The sequence below is a fragment of the Panthera onca genome, chromosome F1 (genome assembly GCF_046562875.1).
Source record: "Panthera onca isolate mPanOnc1 chromosome F1, mPanOnc1 haplotype 2, whole genome shotgun sequence".
Lineage (NCBI taxonomy): Eukaryota > Metazoa > Chordata > Mammalia > Carnivora > Felidae > Panthera > Panthera onca.
In genome coordinates this window covers 71042385-71069796 of record NC_138355.1, presented here as the reverse complement: position 1 = coordinate 71069796, position 27412 = coordinate 71042385, and the positions used below count along the sequence as shown (strand labels likewise).

General features: G+C 61.7%; 1 protein-coding gene across 2 annotated transcripts in view; it reads right to left on the bottom strand.

Moving 5' to 3' along the window:
• Positions 1-27412, bottom strand: part of KCNN3 (potassium calcium-activated channel subfamily N member 3) — a 117013-nt gene that overhangs the window by 6016 nt on the left and 83585 nt on the right. For both annotated transcript variants that reach the window (XM_060644760.3, XM_060644761.3), the window contains 3 exons: positions 15143-15284; positions 9084-9194; positions 697-824 (listed from right to left, as the gene is read on the bottom strand). In XM_060644760.3, coding sequence (XP_060500743.2) covers positions 697-824; positions 9084-9194; positions 15143-15284 — 381 coding nt within the window. The remainder of the gene's footprint in view (positions 1-696; positions 825-9083; positions 9195-15142; positions 15285-27412) is intronic.

Here is a 27412-nt window from a genome sequence, read left to right as displayed (position 1 = left end):
GTGGAGGTGCAGGTGTGTGTGTGCGAGTGAGTGTGCGAGTGTGTGTGAGAGTGAGTGTGAGTGTGTGTGTCCGTGTGATGTGTGGGTCTGCGGAGGTGCAGGTGTGTGTGTGTGTGTCCGCGTGATGTGTGGGTCCGTGGAGGTGCAGGTGTGTGTGTGTGAGTGTGTGCGAGTGTGTGTGTCCACGTGATGTGCGGGTCCGCGGAGGTGCTGGTGTGTGTGTGTGAGTGTGTGTGTCCGCGTGATGTGGGGGTCCGCGGAGGTGCAGGTGTGTGTGTGATGTGTGTGAAAGTGTGAGTGTGTGTGTCGCGTGGTGTGCGGGTCCGCGGAGGTGCAGGTGTGTGCGTGCGAGTGTGTGTGATGTGCGTGTGACTGTGAGTGTGTGTGTGTGTCCGCGTGATGTGCGGGTCCGCGGAGGTGCAGGTGTGTGTGTGCGAGTGACTGTGCGAGTGTGCGTGAGCGCGTGATGTGCGGGTCTCGGAGGTGCAGGTGTGTGTGTGCGAGTGACTGAGTGTGCGTGAGCGCGTGTCCGTGTGAGGTGCGCGCCCGTGGAGCCTCCCCCTCCTTCCCCTTCCGCAGCGCCCGGCCTGGTGCTTGGGGGCTGCGGACGTGACAGGCGCCCCCCGGGCGTGCGGAGCGGGGACCGCGCGGGTCTGCCCCGTGCTTCCCGGTCAGGGGGTCCCGGCACACACTCACTGGTGGATCGCTTGCAGGAACTTTCTCTGGTGCTTCCGGACCTTGGCGTGGTCGATCTTCTTCAGCAGCTTCGTGTGCTTGTAGATCAGCCACGTTTCCCGAAGGACGTTGGCCGCGGCGTTCTTGATCTGAGGAAAAACCGACAAGGCAGGCGGTCGGGTTAGTCTTCCGAGGTTCACGTCGTCTGTTTGCTACTTTGGCCGCCTCTGGGGACCCGGCTCTGCAAAGACCCCTCGCCTTCAGCGACTCGCGCGCCCTGACGGAGAGGGTGCCGGTTCACCTCCTGCCACTCCTGTCTCGGACACAGCGGACGAGCCTGCGGTCGAGGGCGTTTCTTGTCTCTCGATTACTTCAGGCCGCCTCTCGACCGCTGCTCCCGGTGCTACATTTAGTCAGGCTGCAGCCCCCCCCCGCCCCGGGCCGGGCGGCCCCGGGGGCCCCCGTGGGCAGAGACACGCGGGCCACCGCTCCCGGCTCTGCCTGGGACCTCCGTCTGGGGCACCCGGCACCTCTCTGGGATTCCGAGAGCAAGCGGGTTTCTTAACGGCGGGCGATTCTGAAAGGCCCTCGGAGGAGAGGCAACGTCTTTCCCGCAAACGGAACCAGGGGCCCCGGCAAAGTCCACCGCGTTCTTTCCCAAACGGCCAAAGGCGTTTAGACGGCGGTTCTGCACGTAAGCGCAGCCGGCGTGAGGCTGAAACGATCTCAAGGCGGCGTCTGAAAATCGGCGAAGACGTTCGGGCGTGAGGACCGCACCGCGTCTCGGCCAAGGCTGGCTCCTTCGGGGGGGCGCTCGGCGCTCCACGCCGTCGGCTGTCGACGTGGAAAGCGCCGATCTGCCCGGCTCCCGACTGAGCAGGGACGCGTCAGTGACATCCAGAGGGCAGGGGACGAGGTGTTAATCCAAACACAGACGTCTTCAGCAATTAGTGGCGAGCAAGGGACACTCCCGCACGGAGCGCGAGCCAAGCGGAGTCTGGAGGGGCCGCCCCCGTTTCCGGGAGCCGCGGGAGCCGGCCCGGTGCACATGGAGCCCCCGGCCAGAGGGACTCTGGGGGAAGCGGAGCGCCCGGGCCCGCTTCTTCGGACGGCCGTCCCGGACGGGATGCTGTCAAGACGCCGAGGCGTGTGCGAGGGCCCGGGAGGCACTGTTCTGCAGGCTGAGAACTTCTGTGTGCGTCTGTTGGGAAAATTTATGACCGAGGCTGGAGCCTATTTTTCATTGGTGCTGAAGGGATGTTTTTAAAAGAACAGCTAAGTCTTCTCAGAAATGTCTAAGTGACATAAACACTGCTTTTTTGTTCGGTAAAAATCCACTGGGAAAATGGTTTTAAGTGGCTTAATTGCCTGCTTCTGGCACCTTCCTTCCCCGAGAGGAAGCAGGTGTTGGTGAGCAGGAGCTCACACCGGCGGGCGCCCAGGTGAGCGGCGGGGGGGAGCCCGGAGTCCCCTGGACAAGGCAGAAGGCGCACCCCCGCGACTTGCGCGGGGGGAGGCCCATCAGACACGTGCACCCTCCGGTTTGCCCGGGCGCTTAGCCTCCGAGGGAGGCCCCACGGCCAAACAGGAGAAAAACCCTCGCCCTGCGTTTAGGACGATCGGCCGAGCCAGGCTGCACCCTGTCCCCCGTGGGGGGCCGGCCGAGCCCCGGAACACCGCCGCGGGCCCTCGACACGTGTGTCGGCATTGAAGTGGAGCGGACGGGTGAGACCGGAAAGGCTGCGGGCTCATCCTCGTTCCCGAAGTTCCGGGGCGTTTAGGAGAAGATGCTTAATCACCTCGCAGGTGGGAAACATCAGTCCTTACGCTGAGGCTGTTGTGAGGCCCCAAGGAGGCGGCTATGGTGGTGTGGACGGGGTGTCGGGCCCAGGTCCGAGCGCCTCGCGCACCAAGTCATCGGCGGGGGCTAGTGCGACCCCCGTGCGACAGACGAAGGAAGAGACACAGCCCAACACCACGGAGTCATGGGTGCTAAACTGAGTCGTCCCAGATTGAAGTGTCGCCAGACTCTACACGCACAGATGATAGTTACCGTCAGCTTGCCCAGACCCCAGGACGCGGCGTGGGACACAGGGCGTGAGGGCTGGAGTCACACGGCCGGCTGGCGGCACAGCCAGGCCCGAGGAGGACGTGAGGTTCCACGTGGTCTGAGGAAAAGACCGGACCAGACTTCGTCTCCACACAGACAACCCTAGTTCCCGTTTTCCAGGATCACGGGATTGGAAAAGCCTTTGCACCTTTATTGTATTGTTTCTACTCCTCGGGGCCCTCGCTTAAGCCACATAACAGAGCAGGGGGTCAGGCCCGCGCCTCACTTCAGCCCAGGTCTCGGCCGGACAAGCACAGCACCGCCCGGGCAGCCGAGCACGCGGTCACGCCGTGTGAGCAGGGGCCCCCGGTGCACTCGGGAAGGGGACGTGAAATGTAAGCCTTGGTGCCGGCCCTGAAATTAACTGCCAGCAAAAAGCCTGGCACAAAGCTAAGCGCCTCGATATCTGCGAAAGGAGAACCGGGCTCTTAGCCGCACCGCGCCCTCCCAGGCTGACGGTCAATGCTACTCGACCAGGGCCCCCCCGGTCACCCGGTTGAGCACTGCCGACGCCACCGGGGTGTGAGCGGTCGAGGTCGTGTGCCCCTCCTGGGGTCCGCTGCGCTGCTGGGAAGGGGGGACCGGGGACCCTCTGAGCTCTCCTGGCGGGCAGGGCCGCCAGGAGGGCCGGAAGGTCGCCTGGGGCTGGGGCTGGGGGTGGGGGCGGGAAGGGTCAGGGACCCGAGGAGGACCGGGCAAGGTCGGCCGCCATCAGGGGCCCAGGGCTGGGTAGCGGAGGCCTGCCCGCACGCGGCAGGCTGGCTCCAAACGGACGAACACACAAGCTGGCTGGGAGGCCACACGCGGTCTACCCCAGAGGACGGACTCGGTGACCTATGAGCTTCAGGGGCGGCTCTGAGGCCACCGGGCCCTGGGCCAGGAAGGTCTCGCAGAGAGTAGCACAGCTGATGTTTACCCAGCTCACTGTGTGCCAGGCTCTGTGCTAAGCACCTCGTGTTTACACGGTTTCCTTCACCCTCAGGAAAGCCTCGCCGGTGCCTGGAGTTACCGTGTGCTCTTTGGCCGTGCTGCCGAGTGTCCTTCACACAACATGCGATGAGCGCCTGTCCTGGCGGCGAGGACACCGGGGTCCTGCCCTCGAGGGGCACACGGGGCAGCGCTCAGAGGGTGACGGCGGTGCTGTGGGTCTGTGTCCAGCACACGGGGAGCCACCGGGCCACAGGGCCCTTCAACGCACAGTGGCTCTGCCTCTGCCCACCCACTGTCCACCCACTGAATGTGAGCTCCCTCCCCGCCCCCACCTCCACCCCCAACCCAAGGAAACGTCACCAAACACACTTGTCTGTTCCCTGAGCTCTTGGCTGCATCACCTGGGCCAGGGGCTTGCTCCCCGCACCCCCCACCCCCCACCAATACCCGGGCTGCCTGCCGCTCAGCCCCTCAGAGGGTTGTCAGCTGCAGGAGGACAAGGGGACAGCCTCGGACAGGCACCTTTCCTGGCCCCCGTGCCTCCAGCAGCCTCGGGGAGCCCCCAGTGACCCTCCAGGGAAGGAATCGCCAGCCCATTAGCTGCCGGAATGGTCCCCGGTGGGGAGGGTGGTCCACCTGAGGCTGGAGAGGGGACGGGAGAGGAAACAGGGCAGGCCTGGCAGACGCGTTCGAGGAGCTGCCCAGGTTGGATTTAGATGAACAGAGGACATCACGGGTCGGCCCCGTCTTCAGGCACTTGTCGAAGGCCTCTGTCAGCACTGGAGGAGAGGGTCTCGCCCTCCCCACCTGCCAACCCCCTCCCCTCCCTCGCCCTCACCCCCACAGCCTCCCCGCCGGCTTCCTTTCCTCTGTCCACCCGCCCAGTCCTGCCCCGAGTCCTTGCCAGGCTTCACGGTCCGCACCCAGGGGCCAGCCTCAGTGCTGGGAAGGCGGCTCGGCTCGGCCCCTCGGCTGGCAGGAGCGGGGGGCGGGTGGTCCTGTGGTTCCAAGTTAGTCTGAAGCTCCTTGGTCCGAGTGCCAGGGTGGTGGATGGTGCTTAATTCCACAGGGACTTCAGCGTGGCGCTCGGCCTGGGTGCAGGCACACGGGCTTTCTCTCCCGCAGGCCTGGGCCCTAACCGCCGTGCCAGGTGGCCGGTAACTGACTGCTCTGAGAAGCCCACGGGTTATGGCCTGCAGCCCTAGTTAAGGCCCTGCAAGCTGCAGGTAATCCACAGGCCCTTTCTGGGGAGGGTTAGTATTCTCATAACTGGTCAATTGATTACTTGGTAAGGTTTTAAGAGATTAAGACCTGTTATGAGTAAACTTTTGAATTAACCTGCTGGAAGAAAAAGGTTTTTCCAGCAGGATTGTGATAAAACTTTTACATATGCTCATAATGAACAAAGAGTTTTCTTTAGCACCGATCAGTAGATACCGGGGTTACTCAGGGTTTTGAGCGGGGGTGGGGGTGATATGTTCAGAGCTGAGTCTTGGAGCCTAAGGGGACCCACACAGCGCAGGAAGCCCGGAGCCAGAAGGTTCACGAAGCAGGGAGGGCAGCAAGGACCTGTGCCAGTTCTGAGCGTGGTGCGTGGGGTGCCCGGGGGCCAGTGTGCGGGGACAGCCGTGGCCAGATGGAATCCAGGCTCGGGAAGCCCTGTGGGGTCCAGGGCAGAGAGGCAGAGACACTGCTAAGTTTCCAGGCCTGGAGACCAGGGTGGTCAGGAGAAGGAACTAGCCCAGGAAAGATAAGGGCTTGGTTTTGATCTTACTCGTCGACTTCGTGGGGAAATGTATTTAGACAAATTATCTGTCACAGCAAGGGCAGGGAGACACAGTCCTCAGCCAGTGGCACACGCCGTGGTCCGACGTGGACAGTCCGACGTGCAGACAGGACGCCTCCTGCCCACGGTGCTCCTCAAGCCGTGTGTCCCCAGGGAATGTGCCCAATGAGCAGAGGTGCTCTTTGAGGGTGGGCGGGGACCGCCTGTTACCCACTGTGGTGTCCCCGGAGCACGGAGGGTGGTGGCCCACGGGTGACTGATGACAGGTATGTTCAGTCGCACGGAACAGAGAGACGGGGACTCGTAGCACTGAGTAGGAGGAAAGCTGGGCATCTGGTATCTTTTGCGTGTCTCTGTGTGCATCACACGTATATTGTCTGGCAGCCGAGGGCTCCTGCAGCAAGGTCGCTGTGGGCAGGTCTGATTTTTTTGTTTTTAATTTACATCCAAGTTAGTTAGCATATGGTGCAACGGTGATTTCAGGAGTAGATTCCTTAGTGCCCCTCCCCCATTTAGCCCACCCCCCTTCCCCAAGCCCTCCCGTAACCCTCAGTTTGTTCTCCGTATTTAAGAGTCTCTTCTGTTTTGTCCCCCTCCCTGTTTTTATATTTGTTTCCCTTCCCTTATGTTCCTCTGTTTTGGCTCTTAAAGTCCTCCTATGAGTGAAGTCCTATGATTTTTGTCTTTCTCTAATTTCACTTAGCTAATTTCACTAATAATAGCCTCCAGTTCCATCCACGTAGCTGCAAACGGCAAGATTTCATTCTTTTTGATCGCCGAGTAATACTCCATTGTGTATATAGACCACATCTTCTTTATCCACTCATCCATCGATGGACATTTGGGCTCTTTCCGTCCTTTGGCTGTTGTCGACAGTGCTGCTGTAAACATGGGGGTGCATGTGTCCCTTCGAAACAGCCCACCTGTATCCCGTGGAGAAATGCCTGGCAGTGCAATTGCTGGGTCGTGGGGTAGTTCTAGTTTTAGTTTTTTGAGGAACCTCCATGCTGTTTTCCAGAGTGGCTGCACCAGTTTGCATTCCCACCAGCAGTCCACACCCTCACCAACATCTGTTGTTGCCTGAGTTGTTAATGTGAGCCATTCTGACAGGTGTAAGGTGGTATCTCATTGTGGTTTTGATTTGTGTTTCCCTGATGACGAGTGATGTTGAGCATTTTTTCATGTGTCGGTTGGCCATCTGGATGTCTTCTTTGGAGAAGTCTATTCATGTCTTTTGCCCATTTCTTCACTGGATTATTTGTTTTTCAGGTGTTGAGTTTGATAAGTTCTTTATAGATTTTGGATTCTAACCCTTTATCTTATATGTCGTTTGCAGATATCTTCTCCCATTCTGTCAGTTGCCTTTTAGTTTTGCTGATTGTTTCCTTCGCTGTGCAGAAGCTTTTTATTTTGATAAGGTCCCAGGAGTTCATTTTTGCTTTTGTTTCCCTTTGACTTTTTAAAATATTTATTTTTGAGAGAGAGAGAGACAGAGTGCGAGCAGGGGAGGGGCAGAGAGAAGGAAGACACAGAATCCGAAGCAGGCTCCAGGCTCTGAGCCGTCAACACAGAGCCTGATGCGGGGCCCGAACCCACAAACCACGAAATCATGACCTGAGCCGAAGTCGGACACTTAACTGACTGAGCCACCCAGGCGCCCCGAGAAGGTCTGACTGCACTAAATGCAGGAAGACATTGCCACCAGAGTTGACAAGTTATACAAATGACTGAACAGCCATGGATTCAGGCAAACCAGAAACTGGGTTCCTACCCCGTGCTGCCATTGGCTCCTCCCACCTCTGCGTCTTGCTCTGAGGCTCAGGCAGGTGTCAGAGGAGGGGAGCTGGGCTCTCCGAAAGTGGGTCAAGGTGAGCAGAGGCCAGGGCTGGCCAAGCGCACCGGCACCTTCCTGCCAAGCGAGGTTTGGAGAAGAGCCTCCGGAAGGCCTGGTGCCTCCAGCTTTGAAAATCCTCGCTCTGAAAGAGGGGCCCCTTCGCTGTGTTTGCTTCTCTGGGAAGAGATTAGACGTTCAAGGGACATTTCAACGGACTTAAGTGTTCTCAGAGAAGCGAGCCACAAATACTTGTTGATTTGGTTTTCAGCCCTACTCTTCAAAAAGTAAGTGGCCTCGAGGAGGATTTACGGAGCGTCTTGGAAGGGAGGAAGCTGGCCACCACAGTCTGCGCTCGCACACTCAGACCGCAGGACGGTCGTTTATTTTCCCGCCGTATGAAGGTGCTGGCCCTCTGAGTAGCCTGAGACAAGGAGCACGGAGCAGACCAGAGGAGACGAGACGGTAAGGAAGCAGCTCCTGAGAAGGGTTCGAGGCCGGCTGTGCTGCCCCTCTCTCGCGCACCGGATCGTTCGTAGGGGAGCCGCCAGGGCGCCTGTGGCCAGGTGCTCCAGTGGCTTAGGTGACCTGCTCAGTCAGCACCCAGCCGGGCCTTGTGTGCACGTGCTGGGGCTGGCATCTGGGAAACCCACTCAGAAACCCACCGGGAACGGCCCTCAGCGCTGCCGTCTTGAAGGTAAACTGTGTTTTCTCTTGTGCAGTGGACAGTCTGGGCCATGCTGTGCCACGTTCAACCATCCGCATGTCAACGCTAGGCTATTTGCCCGGACCCGTTCCTTTCCACACCTGTGGAGGCTCTTTGAAGAATCCGATACATGTAATCAAAGACCAAACAGTCAAACCCCATCAGTAGTTCTGCTGAGCATGCAGACGCCTCAGCACCCTCGTGTGCTCCCGCGGCCCCCCCAGCACTGGCCGTCCAGTGGCCGGCTGGGTCCCTCACACTTTCACTGCTGTGGCTGTCATCACAGGGTCCTGGGGAAGGCCTGCCACAGCGGCCAGGTCCCCAGCGCAGGCTCTGATGCCCTCTCGGCTCAGGGACAGGACAGCCTCACAAGACATCCTCTTGCTGACCTGTGTCTTGCCTGCAGCTCTAGAGAGTTCTAGAGAGTTCTCCATAAAAGCTGTCGTTAGGAAACGGCTCCCACCTTGCTTGTGTGGCGGTTGTCCGGGAAGGACCCATCTTGTCCCTCCCACGGGGCCCTCCCCTTGCCTGACGATCTGGCGGGCCTTCTGTGGCCGACCCCTCTCCCCATTCCCGCCTCCAGTTTTCCTCCTCCTTAACCGCCAGTGAGGAGATTGCCCAGAAACCCCAGAAGGGGGCTGGATGATGACACTTAGAAACGTGGGCTCTGCTGTGATGATCGTCTTTAATGATTTTGTGGATTTAGATACATTTCCAGTATCATTTTTAAGACCCAACTGCCCTTCCTACTGTGAAAACATCTGAGCCTGAACGAAAACGCTGCCTCGTGCTGAGCGGTTAGTTCGGCGCCGCCGGGAGAGGGCGCGGGCGACACCACCGGGTGCCGCAGAGTCAACCGTGCCTGCACCGCGCATCGTGACCCGCTGGGAGACGGGAGCCCCTGTGTGGAGGCCGCGGGCCGGGCTCTGGGCTCCCCCGACCCCCTGTGGAGAGTGTGCCCCGACCTACATCGCAGGACCGTTTGCCTGCGGCTCGCTGCCACGCGGGTCAGAGTCCCCCCGAGTCGCGGACGGCGCTGTTTTACCCGTTTGGTGAGCTGAGTGTCCATCATGAAGTTGTGCACGTGCTTCTCCGCCTTGGTGAGCTCCAACTTCCGGGCCACCACGGCCACCACGAGGGCAGTGCAGCCCGCACCCTGTGGGGGACAGCAAGGGGCGGGGGAGGGCACGTGAGCACAAGGCAAGTGCAGGCAGGAGACGGGAGGGACCCCCCTTCGCGCCCACTGCGGGGGTCCTGGGAGTGGATGGGCACCTGGAGCCTTCCGGGGCCCCGACTGCCACCCTCGGGAGGGGCCCGCCAGCCTCTTGGCTTGGCCGAAGGGCTCACCTCCGGGTGCCCGAATCTTCCCACAACCAGCCAGTTCCTAACGGAGCAGGGCGGGGCTGAGGCTCCGGGGACAGTCCCCGGTCATGCAAGGCTTTGCGGACACCAGGCCCGCTCTCCGGCTTGCTTGCGCACGCCCAGCGCCAGCCCCAGACTGGGGCCATGGGAGAAGACCACGCCTACACCAGAGGGGGACCAGCTTCACTGCCCTGGAGACTTTCCCTGGAACCATCCAACAAAGAGACAGCGCAGCCCCAGGCGGCACCCCACGGCTGTGCTCTGCCCGCACTGGGGTCCTTCTGCCCAGAGGCCCTGGCTGCGACGCGGCCCCGGGACTGGCCCTGTCTCCCTCCCACCAGAGGCTCCTCGGGCCCATGCTGTGGAGACAGAGCAACACTCCTGCTCCGACCAGGGCTTAAGGGAACCCCCAGACGCCCTCAGTCCTTCCCGGAGCAATGTTCTCACTCTGCGGGGCGGACGGGGGGGTCCCAGAGCCCCCTCCTCGAGCCCTCGGCCGCGTAAGTGACAGTCTGGGGAATGAGCACACCCTGGTGCCCTCCCTTGTCCTCCTGGTGAATCTGAGTCCTGTGCAGTGTCTGTCCCAACCCACCTGCCAGCTCGGGGACAGGGAGGTTTATCCTCTGCTCATCCTTCTGCCCTGCCCTGCTCCAGCCCTGCCCTGCTCATGCCCTACCTCAGCCTTGCCCCTGCCCCTGCCCCTGCCCTGCCCCAGCCCTGCCCCTGCTCTATCCGCACAATGGCCTCATGGGAAGAGAGGAGCAGTCTGGCCCTCTAGGTGCCACACTGTTTGCCACAAGCCCGGTTTAGCACTTAGAGGTGGCAGGACTGAAAGGCTCCATCCTTGATGTTTTCGGCTCATCAGACTAACGGGATGAGTTAGAAATAGAAATGAGCGCTTTAGAAGGCACGTACCCAGTACTGCAGCTGGGAGGGGTGTCCGTGGCGAGGCCCCTCCCCTCCGTGGGCAGCGAGGCCTGTGCGAGGCTTTGGCTGAAGGACCAGTGCGTTCCCTGGCTTTTCAGTGTCCCCATCGGATGGTCTCATGTTTCTCGGTACATTTGGAACCACCATTTTGAGCACGACCAACTGGAAAGGCCTGGGTCTGTGAACCCTCCTTTCTGACCTCGTTTTCCTTTTGTTCAGGGATGGCTGTGTGTTCTTGGCATCTGTGACTTGCAGAAGACCGTGCCCACTTTTCAAAGGACGTGTATGGGCACTTGGGCAGCCTGGTCTAATGCTGTAATTGATTTAACCAAGCCTCCAAAAGCAAAAAATAGCTTGAAAGAAGCTGTCCTGGGGGGAAGCTGTGCTCCACTCCCTTCAACCAGACCGCGTATAATCCTGCTCCTTTATACGGGGTTCCAAACGTACTCTGGGCTGACAGTCCAAACACAGGGACTTATCACAGCGTTAAAAATGGACATTAGATGGAGAGGACTCTCCCTAGGCTCCGTTCTCCCTCACCTCCCGGGGTCAGCTCTGCTTAAATCGCCCCTGAGAGCTGGGGGCAGAAGATGCCTGAGGAGGGGGTCCCCCACTCATCATGTCGCTTTGGGGATTTCATTAAAACAATCACTCAAGCACCGTCCTGGATTTACAGGGTCCGAAAAGAGGGCCCAGCTCTCGCCGTGGCCCACAGCCTAGCTGGCTAAATGCAGGGGCTTCTAGTTAGAAGTTAGAGTGTTTTAACTAAGGAACCATCTATTTTTTTTTTAATTTTTTTTTAACGTTTAATTATTTTTGAGACAGAGAGAGACAGAGCATGAACAGGGGAGGGTCAGAGAGAGGGAGACACAGAATCCGAAACAGGCTCCAGGCTCCGAGCTGTCAGCACAGAGCCCGATGCGGGGCTCGAACTCACGGACCGCGAGATCACGACCTGAGCTGAAGTCGGCCGCTTAACCGATTGAGCCACTCAGGCGCCCCAGGAACCATCTATTTTATACAACTAAGATAAATTTCTGCATGGAGACAGCAAGGTGGATTGTATTGCATTTTCAATTTCTTTTCACTTAAAGATGCCAAGACTTCCTTGTGGATATTTCTCTGGAGAATGCTAGGTTCTTAACCTCTAATTCTAACCTGAGTACATAAGCAGAGAATACTCTCAACTTTATTTTTTCTTTTGGAAAACCCATCATCTGGATGTAATCAGGGAAGTCGCTAATCATGAAGCCTCACTTGATCATTTCCATGAAAAGACAACCTGTGAAGATGGGGTCAGACATCAGCAACCTCTGGAGAGTGGAGGGCTGAGAGCCGAAATGCAGACTGCTGGTCCTCTGCGCAGTGTGTGTGAGAGAGAGATGGAGAGACAGACAGAGAGGAGGAGGGGAAGAGGGAGGAGGAAGGGGCAGAGGGGGAGCAGAGAGGGAAGGGAGGGGAGGGGAGGGGAGGGGTGCAGAGAGAGAGGTTGCTGGAGCAGAGACCAGACAGGGAACACTGGAGCTGCATCCTGAAGCAGCTGGCGGGGGGCAGGGGGCGGGGGCGGGGGCGGAGTGGGGGGGGAGCGGAAGGAGGGAAGGGACAGGGAAGAGGAAAGAAGAGGGAGAGACGACGACGGGGGTGAGTGAGGAGCAGGAGGGACAGGGAGGTGAGGCTGGAGTCAGGAGGTAACGGTCGGTTGGCTCTCTGGTGACGGGAGCCCCTCCTGACGCCGTGTCTGCCAGTAAGCTGTCTAGTGATCACCTATGTTCCCGCCGGGGCAGTGAGCCCTTCTCCAGGCCAGGTGCCCGGGGGCGGGGCCGCGTGGGGAGATGGAGGGGCAGGGTGGCGTGGGATGGAGAGGACGAAGTGGCTGCTGGCGTGACCTCCACAGGGTCACCCTGGGGAGCAAACCCATGACTGAGACCTCGCCTTCAGACGTGCCAAGTCCAGAGTCACAGGTGACACGGCTGGGCTCCTGGGTCTCCCCGGGCCAGCTCCTACCCCCGAGGGAGGGGCGGGAGGGCAGGGTCCACCCGGACGGTGTGCGGTGAGCAGGCCCACAGGAGCCGCCCGCGAGGGTGAAACTGCCAGCTCATCCCTACATCTGGGCCCAGAGACCAGTGTCCTCCTCACCGGTCCCCCCTCCGGAGACCGGAGTCCTCCTCACCGGTCCCCCCTCCGGAGACCGGAGTCCTCCTCACCGGTCCCCCCTCCGGAGACCGGACTCCTCCGCACCGGTCCCCCCCCCGGAGACCGGACTCCTCCTCACCGGTCCCCCCTCCGGAGACCGGAGTCCTCCTCACCGGTCCCCCCTCCGGAGACCGGAGTCCTCCGCACCGGTCCCCCCTCAGGAGTCCGGAGTCCTCCTCACCGGTCCTCCCTCTCCTTGATTCCAAGAAACACTTTCCAGCTGCAAAACCTCAGAATCTGGAAAAACAAGCGTCCGAGGGGGAAAGGATGAAGCGTCCTTAACTAACGAAGCATAAACTAAAACGAGGCGTAAGTTACGGTGACGGTGACGAATGGGGGAGTCCAGCCCGGAGGGTTTACGCCGTCTCTACAGCAGACTCCGCCCGACAACTAAAAGCACGGCAGTTGGTTTGGAAGCAAGGTGTCTCAGGGCGAGGCTCGTCTTCTCAAACTGACGGGAGGCAGATGCGCCGCTGAGCCCCCCCCAGGTTCAGAGAGCATCTCTCCTGAGGCCCGGGGGGAGACTCAGCGTCCCCAGCAGACATCCCACAGCTTTGTCTCCGTGTCCCAAACTCAGGAAGGGCCCACGGGGCGCGTGTGGCTCGGCTGCACCGAAATGGGGCTCCCGCGGGGTGGTCTGGGCCCCCGGCTCCCCCGACACCCCACACCCCGCAGCCGAGAGGCTTCCAAAGCACCGCCTCCCGGGTGTTGCCATTTCCAGTTCTGGTGGCTAAGTACCGACAGCTTTCTGTCTGCACTGTCACCAGCTCGTGACGTTCTTGGAGGAGAGATGCTGGACTTTGACAGACCTGCTTCTGTGGCTGAAGCCCCTCAAACACGCCGGGTCGTGCCAACCACGGCAGGGCAGGTCGGCAGGTCGTTCAGACCACCGAGCACCTGGCTTAATGGGTGATAATCACCCCCTTTCTAGGATCGCCAAGAGAAAACAATGATTAAGACTATTTACAGCCGCAGCACACAAACCCATCCTCCCCCCTCCCCCCCAGGCCCCGCAGTGTCCATGGTAACCAGGCGGGAAGCCCTACCTGTCCTTGGGAAGTACCCGAGGGGCGGGGGTGCTGGGAGGCTGGGGGAGGGGAGGGAGGGCGGCTCAGAAACCCCAGCAAGAATGACTCAGCTAGAAAAGGGCCACTAGGGCTCCCTCGTCTGACCCCAGAGGGAGGTGGTGGACGTTAACGGGGGCCACGGCCCTTGACCATACAGCCCCCACCCCCCGCCCCTGCACCCGGAGAGGGAGACGTTTTGAACACAAGAGAAGATGAAGGGCCTGAGCCGTGTTGTTCATGCGGGAGGGGATACGGGCTCCCCTCACCCGCTTGCTGCCCCGGCTTCAACCACCCCTCCCTGCACGGGGACACAACCCTGCGCCCCAGGAGCCGAGGACCCCGCCCCGAGGAGGAGGCTGCCGGCAGGGGCCCAGGGTCCTGGGGAGCACACTCCTGGAGCCTGGGGGGGAAGCTGCCCACGATGCGCTCCGGGGGCACAGCCACGCAGAGCCCCGCCCCCCCAACCCCCCCCCCCCACCCCAGCCGAGCCTCTAAGATGCCAAGGCTTCGGCCTTCGGGCCGCGTGTCACTAGGTGCTGGAGGGAGGCCCTCGCCTGGTTTCTGATGGCAGCTGGAGTTCGGCCAGACAGACTCCTACCGCCCGATGGACAGGAGGGGACGGGAGGGGATCGTTCTGAGGCCTCGCTCACCGGGGATTCACACAGCAGGTGCTAAGCCCCCCCCCCCCTCCCGCCCCCAGGAGGGGCCGTGGGCCAACTTGCTAATGTGCGCCCCCGCCAGGCCTCCATGGGAAGGAGCTGCAGGGGCACGGCGTGTCCAGGCAGGCGCGGCCGCTCGGGGCCCCTGACCCTAGACCCTCCTCTGCTCCGAGGGGCCCGAACTCAGCGGCCTGGTGTCCGAGATGGGTGCCAGAAGGTCAGGTCAGGGGGGGTGGGGCGGCCCCCACCCTGGTGAGAATTTAGCGGCCTTTACGCTGCAAACGGGGATGAATGAAGTCTGAGGAGCACCAAGAGGGAAGCCCCCCCCCCCCACCGTGTGGGGGTTGTGGGGGGGCCCCGGGCACCTAGAACTGCAGGCCTGTGCGCGCTCACACCCCCGAGGCCACCCCAGGCTTCCCTGCAGCCTTCTCCTCGGAGCCTTGGGGGTCCTCTCCTGAAGAGAGGTCACTGAGCGGCGGTCCTGGGCCACAGCTGGCCGCACACCGACCCAGGACACGGGCCTCTCGTGGCCAGGTCAGCGCCCGCCCCGGATCCCCGCTCTGGGAGTTCCAGTGACGGTCCCTCGGACGTGGCGCTGAGTCTGTGGGGCCCGAGGGCCCTGTCGCTTGTGGCCGCGGGGTGGTGCCGGTGGGGGCACGGGGGTGGGGGCCAGACCCAGGCCAGCCCAGCCCAGCCCACCTGGGGGGCCGTGGAGAGGCCACGGCGGCCCGGGACGAGGAGCTCTGACTGTGTTGGAAAAGGAAACTGAGCCGAGAAGCACCTTCCTGGCGGTGTGCGGGGAGGGGGCGCCCAGCAGCCGTCCTGCCCGGGGGACCCCTCTTGCGCCCTCACGGCGTTCGCAGGTGGGGAGGGCGACGGGCGGGCCAGGTACTCACCATGATGCCGGTGAGGAGACAGACGCCCTTCCCACAGTACGTGTGTGGGACCATGTCCCCGTAACCGATGGAGAGGAAGGTGATGGAGATGAGCCACATGGCACCCAGGAAGTTACTGGTCACGTCCTGCTGGTCGTGGTACCTGCCGGGGGCGGGGGCGGGGGGGAGACAGCACTTAGTGGAAGGAACTGCCAGCCCCGGACGCAGAGGCCGCGCGCGAACCCGGACGGGGACGGACTGGGTGTTTGCTGAGGTGGACCCAGCGGTGCTGGTGACGGCAGGTGCCACGACTCTGCCAGCCCGGACCCCGCCCCCGCCCCCCGCCCCGGCCCTGACCCTGTCCCCCGCCCCAGCTTGGTCCCAGAGGCCGCGTTGGCCGTGAGTGCACTGTAGACGCCCTTCGAGTGTTGGTAAAATAGCTTCGCATGAAATCACGCGACAATGAAATTCAGACGTTCCCTTACAAGTCGACAGCCTGAGCGGACGTGGACGTGACTGATCCGAAATGATGGCTCCCGAGCAGGGGAGAATGTCAAACCCACCAAACACATTTAGCAATCTCCCGTAAGGCTGACGGTCCTGAAGAACCGTCCCGTCACCGCTGTCGGGAGGGGCGCCCCGGGGGCTGTTTCCAGGGGACACTGGGGTCCCCGCAGAGGGACGGTCTCTCTTCTGGGCTGGACGGGGCTCTTGGCTCCCCTGCCCGGGGAGGAACCGGCTGGAAGGACGCGGCCACCACCCCCCTGCCCGGTGCCGAGGGCGCCCCACCCTCTCCCTCCCTGCTCTCACCCCCAGACACCGGAGCCCCTGTGTGCTGGCTCCGTGACAAGTACGGACAAGTACGGAAACACAAAGATGAGAGAGCGGGACATGGCCTGCCCTCAGGGCTCTTGGCTCAGGGGACAGGCCGGTGAAGACTTTCGCAGAACTAGGTAGACAGGGCGCTTGAGTGACAGGAGGGAAAGGGCAGTGACCTTGACCCCAACACCGGCAGGTTAGTCAGAGGACGGAGCCCCCAGGCAGGCAGGGAGGAGAGGGGTTCAGGCGGAGGGAGCGCCCTTATGAAAGACGGGGCTCGGCTGGGGCGCAGCAGGTGCACCTGGGGAGGCGGGGCAGGTGAAGATATTCCCCCGCCCCAGGTGCCACCCCACCCCCAGTCGGGCTCCCCCTCGCGTCCCCTCTGTCCCTTCCACTCCTGCATGCTGCTCTCGGGGGAGCCGTGGAGGCAGACCCCGGCTCTCAGGGCCTGTCCTGGGGTCACCAGTCCGTCCTGAAGAAGTCTCGGGTCAGGTCTGAGACTTGATGGCAAGGTTGGGGCGCAGGGTGGAGAGGAGGTGAGCCGGCGGCCTTGGGCTTGGCTCACCTGGCTTCAAGCCCCACCTCCACATCAAGAGGCTCTGTGCTGTGGGCAAGCGACTTAACCTCTGTGACCCCGTTTCCCTATCTGCTGACAGGGGGGCCAGTGACCAGGAGCACCAGCAGCCCAGGGCTCGTCCCAGGACGCGGGCACTCAGTGTGGGCAATGGCCACTGTCGGGGGGGGGCGGGGGACAGGTGTCGTCACCCTGAGAAACTATCCACAGCACGACAGAGGCAGGGACTAGGACAGCAGGGGAGCGAGGAGACCTTTGTGAGAGTCTTGAAGTTTGGGCTGCAGACGTAATTGACACAGGAAGGCATCTGCTGCGAGTTCTTGGACACAGAAGGGACACAAGACACTGGTGTCCAAGGAGGACTGTTCCAGCAGCCGCCCGCAAGCCTGAGGAAAGACAGCAAGCCCCGGACACGAGACCCGCTGGAAAGTGTGCAGGTGGCCGGGGAGGAGCAGCGGAGAGCCTCCACCGCCAACCGCGGGTCTGGACTGGATTTGTAGCCTGTCTCCCGAGCGTGTTACTGGCCCCTGGGTCTTCACAGCCCGCCTCTCTGCAAATCCGATGCTTCAACTAGTGTTGCTGGCTGCTCGGCGGCCTCGGGACCCGGGCCTTTCTACCCGCACACGAGTGGTTACGAGAGAAAGAAATCAGAGTCCAGGTTGGGACTCAGTATTAGCAACAGGTAGCTGTCTTTTTGTCACCTTGATGTCTGACTTACTGTTTTGTCTCTACACTCTCTTTATGTTCTTGTGGGTTTCTTCTTCATTCACAAATACAGTCGCATGGGAGCTGGCCGTGTGTGCTGCAGAGGGAAGCAGGTCTTGAGGGCGCCATTCACACACCGCCTGCCAGACTGGAGTGCTGTTCCCTCCAGGGGCGGGGGGGGGCACAAGGACGTCCCACTGCCCCCCGCGGCTCAGCAGGCGGGAGGCCGTGGGTGGGGCCTGAGGGCGGTGGGTGTGGGGACCAAGCCGTCTGGAAACCCACTCACCATCTCACAGTGGCTTACGCCTGTCACCAGCCTGCATAGTCATGTCTTGCCAGTGTTTGCAACAGAGAATTTTTCAGAGCCGTGTTTTGCTCTAAAGGCTGGGGAGAAAAAGGTGTCTTTTTTTTTAAGGACAGTTATTATAGTTATCAGTTTACCGTCAGGGTGTGCTATGGTTTTCCCTTTCTCCTACTATGAAACGGGTGACAGATACAGGGGCCATGTAACAGCTGGTTGCAACTTAAATGCACACACTGTTGCCCTCCGTAGACCCTCCACGCAGGCAGATGACCGGGGTCCCCAGAAATCTAAGGACAGTTGTGAACATGAAAGACACAGACCGAATCAGTTGACAGAGAAGCAGGACTCTCGACCACATACAGACCGTGGCGGAGAAGAGCTCGTGGGGAAAACCCTATAATCAAGGTGAGGGAGCCAGACTCTGGCCCCAGGAGACACGGGTCAGTGCCACACAAGGGGGTCTTTCTGGAAGGGCTGGGGGTCAATGGAGGGGTCTCCCAAAAGGCAGGAAAAGACAGAGATGAAAATACGAGAAAATCACGGAGTCTGTCTACCAATTCAGGTAAGAATAGTTTCAGAAAAAGAACTGGGAAAAAAAAGAGAAGGAGGAGAGAAGTCATCATTAAGGAAATTAAAATAATTTTTTTCCAGAATCAAAGAACATAAGTTTCTAGATCAAGGGCCCCCTGTCCCCAGCACAGTACACGAAAAGACTCACATTCAGGGGCATTATTGTGGAATTTGATAAAACCAGGGGAAAGGAGAGAGGCTATGGAGCTTCCAGAGTTAAGAGAGAGAGGGAGGCAGAGAGAAGAAGAGAGAGGGAGGGAGGGAGGGAGGGAGAGAGAGAGAGAGAGGGAGAGAGAAGGAGGCAGAGAGAGAGGGAGGGAGGGAGAGAGGGAGGGAGGGAGGGAGAGAGGAGGGAGAGGTCAAATGTGACAGATCAGAAATCAGAGTAACTTTGGACTCTGACAGCAACCCTGGGAGCCAGCAGTCCATGAAATCAAGGCTTCAAAATTCCAAAGGGAAATTATTTCCGAAGCAGCCAGGGTGTCAGTTAAGTCAGAAGGTGGAGGGAGGACATTTTCAGATGTGCAAGAGCCTCCAACATGTCTCCTCTGCACCTCTCACCGGAGGCCACAGGAAGCTGCGTGTCACCCGAAGAAAGGAGGAACCCCCGGACCGAGGAAGCGAGACCCTCCAGGAGGGAGGCCCAGGGGGCCGGTGGCGGGTGGTCCTTGGACGCGGCCGAGCGCCAGGCCTGGAGGGCCACCCGCCCGGGCTAGAGCAGGCCAGAGGCTCTGGGAGACACCTCTCCAAGACGCTGCCCAAGAAGTTAAAATCGATGGAAAACCGAACGTGCCCGAACGTCCTGGGAAGTTGGACGGCTGCCAGAATGTGGAGCTGACTTAGTGATAAACACACATAAGGAGCGGGGCAAATGGACTAACGTGGCAGTTGCCCAGGAGAAACAAAAAGATCTGCAGGAAAGGAGCCGCCATCCTCCGCTGAAGGCCCAGCTATGAAGAGTCTGGGGAGTGCTGGCCGGACGTGCAGAAGGCTGCGCAGGAGGGGGTGTGGCGGGCGAGGGGCTGTGTCCTCATCCTCCACCTGGGGGGCCAGTGGGGCGCACAACTGAAGTTTGGGAAAGCAGCAGCACACGCATGTTACCCGCAGACGTGGAGGCCCGCCCTGGCACGAAGGAGCACAGGAGGGCAGAGGGCTCCCTCTGGAGAGATGCTCCCTCGGGAGGAGTGCCCCTCTGGAGAGATGCTCCCTCTGGATAGGTGCTCCCTCTGGAGAGATGCTCCCTTGGGAGGAATGCTCCCTCTAGAGGAGTGCTCCCTGGGGGAGTGCTCCCTCTGGAGAGATGCTCCCTCAGGAGGAGTGCTCCCTCTGAGGGGTGCTCCCTCTGGAGAGATGCTCCCTCCGGGGGAGTGCTCCCCCTGGAAGATGCTCCCTCGAGGGAGTGCTCCCTCCGGAGAGATGCTCCCTCTGGAGAGATGCTCCCTTGGGGGGAGTGCTCCCTCTGAGGGGTGCTCCCTCTGGAGAGGTGCTCCCTCTGGAGAGATGCTACCTCGGGGGGAGTGCTCCCTCTGGAGAGATGCTCCCTTGGGGGGAGTGCTCCCTCTGGAGAGATGCTCCCTCCGGAAGAGTGCTCTCTCTGGAGAAGGGTAAATGGGAAGATCGGGGGCAGGGCAGCAAATAGCACAGAACAACGGACTCTAAGCGTATCCTTGCATAACTTGCATAATATTGAACACAGAACCAAACCTAAGAAAAAGACCCCAAAAATACGTTAATGTAAAAATCAGTTGGGAAGCCTAGAAACAAAATAAGCGTCCCTGAGCTCACTGCAACCTGCCTGCTGGATGGCCTCATGTGCTCTTTGTGTTTGGGCACCGCAGCCGCCAGGGCACAAGCTTCCTGCGTCTTTCCGCACAGGTACAGACACTTGGACAGCGTGTGGTCTAGCTGGGCCTGCTTCCGGGTGCCACAGGGATGAAATCGCACCCCAGGAGTGTGGTCACAGCCTCAGACACGGTCCCCTGCCTCCTCCACGTACTTCTGTAATCCCCTCCTCCGAGAGTGGGCTGGCCCTGGCGACTTGTCTCTGACAGACAGAACACGGCGGAAGCGATGGGCCATCAGCTCTGAAATCCAGCTATAAAAACACCACAGCCTCTGTGCCGAGCGACCCGAACCTTGTTCTCTTTGGGATCGCTCCCGTCCGGGGGAAGACACTGGCGATGCCATGAGGTGACCCTATGGAGAGGCCCGCCTGGTGAGGGGCCACAGCATGCCCACAACGGGGTGAGCCAACTTGGAAGCAGAGACCCTCTAACCTGAGCCTTGAGAGGAGACCGCAGCCTGGGGGGCAGCTTGACTGCAATCTCACGAGAAACCCGAGCCAAGGTGCCCGCTCAGGCTGCCCCTGAATTCCTGACCCTTAGCAACTGTGACGTCGGCAACATCTGCCGTCTCAAGCTGCTGAATTATGGGGCAACTTGTTATGCAGCGACAGATAACTGATACGGTGAACTCCTGTGGACTGCCTTTTCCCCTCCCACCCGGGCCCCTCCCAACGGGACCCCCCACCCCAGCCTCTCCCACTCTGGAGTCCTCCCACTGGGACTCCTTTCCCTGGGGCCCCTCCCACCAGGACCCCCTCTTCCTGGGACTCTGCCCCCTCATCCCTCCCCCTCCCTCTGGGACCCCCCCAGCCCCTCCCACCCTGGGCCCCTCCCACCGGACCCCTCTCCCTGTGGCCCCACCCCCACCCCAGGGCTCCTGTGGCCCACAGTCCATCCGTGGCTCTTCATTGCTCTGCTGCGATCAGCGTGTCTGCAGGCCCCACAACAGCCCAGCCTCACCCCCGACTTTGGTACCCGCTTACCCAGAAAGCACTTGCCTCAGACGATTTCGGGTCTTTGCTCAAACGTCAGTGTCTCCGTAAGGGGCTCCCTGGTCACCCTGTTTACACGGGCCATCCCGCCCCCCTTTGCCCCACGAACATACCGCCACCTGATATGATATATGCTCTGTCGGCCCCGTTAGAGCGTAAGTCTCAAGGGCAGGACGTTGTGTCCCGTCTGCTGCGCTGTCTCCACTAGTCGGTTCACATGGGTTGAATGAATGAGCGAATGACTCATTTTGTCTCTATCGCAAGCCGGCAGCACAGGGGCTCTTACCCCAAGTAAGCGAAAAGGCTGATTCTACACAGAGCTGCCGTGAGCAGCAGGATGGTGGCCAGGAGGGAGCGGGGGGGGGGGGGGGGGGGGGGGGTTGGCGAGCCTGGCCAGCTCCCACTGAGGGGAGCCGCTCACGAGCGCTGGGGCCTCTTCCCGCCCCTGCCTCTGCCGCGTCCCTATAATCAAGGAATGACCGGGTGCCCTCGGAATGCCAGCTTCGGGGAAATCGCTGCCACTCCCCCAAGGGTGTCCCGTCAGCCTAAGTTCAGGGGCGTCTGGAGCCACTTGCGGCCGGTGAGAGCCGCCGGCCTCGGAAGTCGGGGACCCCGAGCGGCCGATGGGCCAGGCTGGTGGTCGCAGCCACAGGCGAGTTCACGTCAGGGCAAACAAAACCAATGAAGTCCTTTCCCGCCTAAAAAGCCTTTTCCCGGTAAGCATCTGGAAATGTGAGATGCACGGCCGTGGGGAGCCAGGCTGCCCACGGGGACCCCAGGCCCAGGCGGCGTGTGCACAGAGGCCCCCCGCGTTATTTTTGTGGCCGGCGTCCTGAGTTGTAAGGGCTGGCTTTGAGTTGAGGAGAGTGAGGGGGCTCCCTCCCGCCGGGCGACGCAAGGCCACGGCCGAGGGTCTCTCCGAGGCAGCTCTCGTGCTTTATTTCTAAGAGCTCGCAGCGTGGGGGACAGGGCCTCCGGTCGTTTCCGAAAGGGGAGAAAGCCATCACCGCCACCACGCCCACCGAACCAGCTGCAACCCGCCACCTAGCAGATGTGGCCGTTCCCTTCTGCGGACGCAGTTCCCGCGGACCCTCTCGCAGAGGCGGTGGCACGCACGTCTCCGCCGGCGGTTTTCTGGGCGGACTTTGGCCAAACGTGGAAGGTTCGGGACGCGGGCCTGGGGTCGCACGTGGACGTGGCCTCGCTGACAGGCGGGAGGGACTCAGGCGAGAAGGCCCAGCTCAGCCTTCCTGGGCGAGCAGCTCTCCTCCGTCCGGTCTCCTCCTCCCCCGTGGTGCCGAGGCGTCCGGTTTGCCCACGGAGGCGGCAGCCGGGGGACCCAGCCGCCAGTCCCCTTTCTTCACGACGGGTGCCGTCACCCTCTCTGAACGGCTCTGAAACGGGAAACCAGCTGGCTCATCTGGCAAACCCTTCTGAGTCAGTTTCTCTACTCGCAATGTTTTCTTTCTTTGTGTTAAAAAATATTTCCGTGTTTCCTGATTTGGAAATGTTTAATAAAAAGCACGAAACCGGAGAAAAACAGTATGTTTGGAAGAGGCACTGGACCGTGTGGACCGCGGCAAGTGTGCGTTTGGCGGTGTGGGGAGGCGGTGGCCGCGGGCCAGGCCCTGGGTCCCCCCCCCCCACTTCCGTCGTTCCTTCCGGAGCCTCTGCGCTCGGCCTTCTCCCTCGTCCCCCGTCTCCCCCTCCTTTGACCCGCACCCCCAGTCTCTCCTCTCCTCTTCCCCGGTCACTGACTCAGTCGCTCTCTCGCCCTCCCCCTGCCGGGAGGCCCACTTCGTTTCGTTCAGCTCAGCTGCACTTACGCTGCAAACCTGGACTGTGTCCCTACGGGGCGGCCGGACACCGAGGGCCCGCAACCAGCGGACACAGGTCTGTTCCCCCGGCCATCTTGTGTCCACGGACTCAGCGGGCACCTCCCACCCTCTGACACCAGCCCGGTCCCAGCCTGGGGCTTCGCCGAGGGAAAGGGCAGGTCAGCTGACTTGCCCGCCCGCCCCGCCCCGGGGCCCTCCTCCTCCTCCTCCTCCTGCCATCTCCCACCTGCGGGCAGTAAATGCCACCACCCGGCCACACGGGGACACCTGGCCTCCGCTGGCTCCCCCACACCCCGCACTCGCTGCCCTTCCCAGCCACGCCCCCAGTGGCACCCACCTGCACCACTGCCTCAGTGTCCCCAGCCGGCCTCCTTGCTCCAACCCGTGCCCCACTCGGTTGCCAGGCAAGTCTTCCCCAAACACAAGATCCTCCCTGCTTCGTACCCGCCGTGGCTCCCACCGGCCGAGGGTGGGGAGGAGGGTGACCTCGGCGCGCACGCTCTGGGCTACAACAACCGTCGGTCCGGAACCAGCAGTGGCTGAACACCTGATGCTCGTGAACAGCCCACGTTTTGCGTCGGGGAACGTACAAAGCTTGCCCCTATGACAAGCTCGCTTTGCTCTCTCGTGCTCTGATTCGCCTTGTCCTTGGGCAAGGAAGCGGGGGGACCCTATAAACCGGGGACCGCCTAGGTTGGGTTTCCCCTGTGTCGCTGGAGTAAGAGACACAAACAGGGTTGGGAGCAGTGGCTTTGGTACAGGATTGAGTCGGAACTCCGCCCGGCGAAAGAGGCTGGGCCCCACCGACGCTCTGAGCCTCTCGCGGATGCCCTGGCAAGCATCTGCTGGGCCCCCTCCACCCCATACCCACCCCCCCGGCCACCACTGGATCCCTCTCCCACCCCATACCGCCCTCCACCCCCACTGCTGGACCCCTCTCCCACCCCATACCGCCCTCTACCCCCACTGCTGGACCCCTCTCCCACCCCATACCGCCCTCCACCTCCACTGCTGGGCCCCTCTCCCACCCCATACCAGGCCCGTCTCCTATCCCATACCAGCCCCCTCCACTGCTGGACCCCTCTCCCACCCCATACCGCCCTCCACCCCCACTGCTGGGCCCCTCTCCCACCCCATACCGGCCCCCCCGCCACTGCTGGGCCCCTCTCCCACCCCATACTGGACCCCTCCCGTGCTGGGCCCCTCTCCCACCCCATACCGTCCTCCACCCCCACTGCTGGGCCCCTCTCCCATCCCATACTGGCCCCCCCGCCACTGCTGGGCCCCTCTCCCACCTCATACTGGACCCCTCCCGTGCTGGGCTTCACTCACTCTGGCCCCTTGGGCCCAGGAAGTCGCCTCCTCCAGAAAGCCGTCCCGGATCAGGTGCCCTCCACAGAGCTGCCTCCCCCCCACCCCCCACTTCTCCGTGACGGGAGCTGACGGTGTGCTCACCCCTGGGCTTGCCCTCCTGCATGGCCTCCCCGCCCTCCCCCCTCTCACAGCTGCTACCCTTGGCTTTTGTTCAGCACCACGGACCCCGGCGCCATGAGTAAACTGTTCTCCTCCCGGTCCGGCCTGTTCCCGCCATCCGCCCTCCGTCGTGGAGCTGACCTGGGGGCCACGTTCTCAGCTTTCCACGTACAGACAGAGCGGCCCAGTGGCTGGGGTTCTTGGGGAGGGTCTCCTCAGAGACCGCTCATCTCGCAGTGTCTCTGGGACTCTCTCTGCCAGGTGGGCAGGCTGCACGTCCACTCGGCTTCACAAGGTAACAACGGCCTTTACCGCGCACCACGTGGGCCAGCCTTGGCGCGCATCGTGTTCACGGCAACAAGATTAGGATGGCCACTTGCTGTGGTCTTGAACTGGAAACCCAGGCTCAGCCGCGCTAGGGAACTCGCGCAGAATAAAACACCCGCCACGCGACAGAGCCCCCGTGTGAGCTTGGGTCTGGCCCCTCTTGGCCGTTTCATGCCTCTGAGGAAGGGGAGGCTCAGAGGGCTTGATTGGAGACACTGTGGGGATCCGGCCTTTCTCAGGCATCTCATCCTGGATCCGCGTGAGCTGCCTTCACAGGGGGTGAGCCAACGCCAGGGCCGCCCTGCTCAGCTGGCTAGGCTGCACACTGTGCAACTCCACGGAATGCCGTTCCCGGAGACTTCAGTGTGCACGCGGCCCCCTGGAGGGCAATGCCCCGTAGGCGGGAGTCCTGGCTGGAGCCTCAGAGGGAAGAAGGGAGGCTTTGTCCTCTCACTTATGACTTCCAAAGAGAACTAAAGGCAGGCAGCTCCCCAGGTGAACAGACGCCGTGGCCGTGCCTGGGCAGGGTTGGGTGGGAGGGAGGTGGGGACCACCCTGGGACCAAAAACAAAGAGGAAGAAGATGGAAGAAAGTCCCGGAAAGAAGTTTTCTCCTTGCGGTTTCCCAGCGCAGTGAGGCTTCCTGGTCAGGGCGTAGAGCCCTGTGTGCACAGCCTCCCCCTGCCACGGGAAGAGTGGGCCCCCGGGAGGGGGCGGCGTGGCTGCGGGGCCTTCCCTGACCATTAGCGGTCTCTGCACATGGAGTGTGGCTGTCTCTGGCCTCTTCCCACAGGCCTGGGCACCCGGGGGGCACGTGTCCCCGACTGCGGGGGGTGGGCTCTGACCAGGTGAAGAGTGACAAGTCTGGGGAGGCCGGGTCCCAGGGGCTGCTCCAGGCCCATCTGTCCCACAGCCAAACCACCCAGACCGTGGTTCACATGACTACATGGAAAATTCTGGAACACATCAGAAGTCATGCTAATCCAGAAGCTCAGTACCACGTGAGGAAGAATGGAGAGAGCCAGCACGCACCCAACTTTCCCTGCCGGGATGGCGGGGGGTGGGGGTGGCGGGGCGCTTTCCTACCGGAGGAATTTGTGAGTCTCCGTGGCTGGCGTGCCCCAGCATCCTGGACAGCAGCAGCCGGAAGGAAAGGCTCCCAGCCGGGGCCTGGGCCGAGGGGCTCACGCCCTCCTGACTCATCTCCCGGTCCCGGGAGCAGAAGGGGACACAGCTGGGGCCAGACCACCCTCCGCATCCCGGCTCCTTTTTCCCGCCTCTCGAACTGAGACATTCTTGCTGGAGGAGGGCGAGGGGCACGAGACGGCCCCGGGAGACCCCTTCTCGCTTGCAGGGTCCGCAGGGCATGGTGTCAGGTCACCCTGTCGCTGACCTCTGAGAACGGGCCCAGCCAGCTCCTTCCCCGGCTGCCTCAAGGGGCCGCGTGGGGAGACACAGATACGCAGGAGGCTTGCCCTAAACTGACCCAGTGGTGACGAGTGTCCCAAGGAGCACGGAGGTGGCTGCTCTGAGGGTCTCTGCCCACGGAACAGGCTCCTCCAAGGGCACGTTAGCCCAGAGGCCAGGACTGTCTCAGGAAGGCACACACAGACGTACGGTCAGGACCTGGGCAGGGGACTTTGCCCCTGGGAGTCACAGTCTTGGGGTTACCCCTAACGCAGCGAACCCCTTCCTTCTAGGTAAAGTGACGGAGGCCAGAGGGGGCACGCTGGGGCCTGTGCCCTCACCCCCCGGCCGCCTCTTTCGGCCTGAGCCACCAGCCACGTGGGCACCGCGGTGGTTACCCCAGGAGAGGACCCAGCTGGGGGCTCAGACTCCAGTTTGCTGTGGGACCCTGGGCCTGGGCTTCCTTATCCGTAAATGGGAGCATTTGGCCAAACGAGCCCAGAACCCCTTCCAGCCCAACGGTGGAGGTTTCTTTGATCGCACCCGACCCCCCACCCCGCCCCTGCCCAGTCTCTGGGGAGCCTGCGGCTGGGCACGGACCACAGACGCAAGCAGCCTTGCCCCAGCACCGCCCCCTCTGCAAACCAAGGGGCTCCGAGTTCCACGGAGCCTCTGCCGGCCCCCGGCCGAGACCTCAGACCCCTGAATACAGGAGGTCCCGGCAACGGGACAGGAGAGGGTGGGCCGGTGCCACGGCTGGGCTCGGGCCGCCACGCGGGCCCCTTCCTCCGCCTGTCGCCCAGCGAGCCCCCGGCCCCTGTACCCCGGCACCCAGCCCCGCTCTGCTTTACAGGAAGTAGCGTCACAGAAGATGCTCATGACGCGTTGCCAGGAAGCAAGCCTGCCCGGAAACTACAGCCCACCTCTGCCCCTTCACTGGCCAAGACCCCAGAGGAGGGAGCGTCCGAAGCAGACAAGAAGCTGGGGACAGGCAGAGCCCAGGAACTGCAGACAAGGCCACACAGCTGTCTGAGTGCCAGGAAGCAAACAGATGCGGAGGAAAGTCTGGCCCACCCAAAGGAGGGAGACACAGGAGGCGCGGAGGGAAGGCCTCCCGAATTTATTTTTGGGTCAGATCTGTCCTGATTAGCTTCGGGGCTGCTGGCGGTAATGAAAGGGATGGTGATGGCCCCTGGGGTGAGCACATATCTGCTTTTACCTGGCGAGTGGTTTCATGAAACGCATCCTGAGCAACGGAACCGCCGTCCAGAGCCTGCAGGAGACAGAAGGACCCCACTGCCGACGTCGTCACCCGCTCACCCAAACACAGGTTTGTCGGGCCGTTAGCTCGCGGGGCCTTGGGCCCTGGGGTCTCGGAGCTCTGATGGGTCAGGGAGGGCCAGGCTGGAAATGCCCGGGCTGGGAGGCACCCGGGAGCC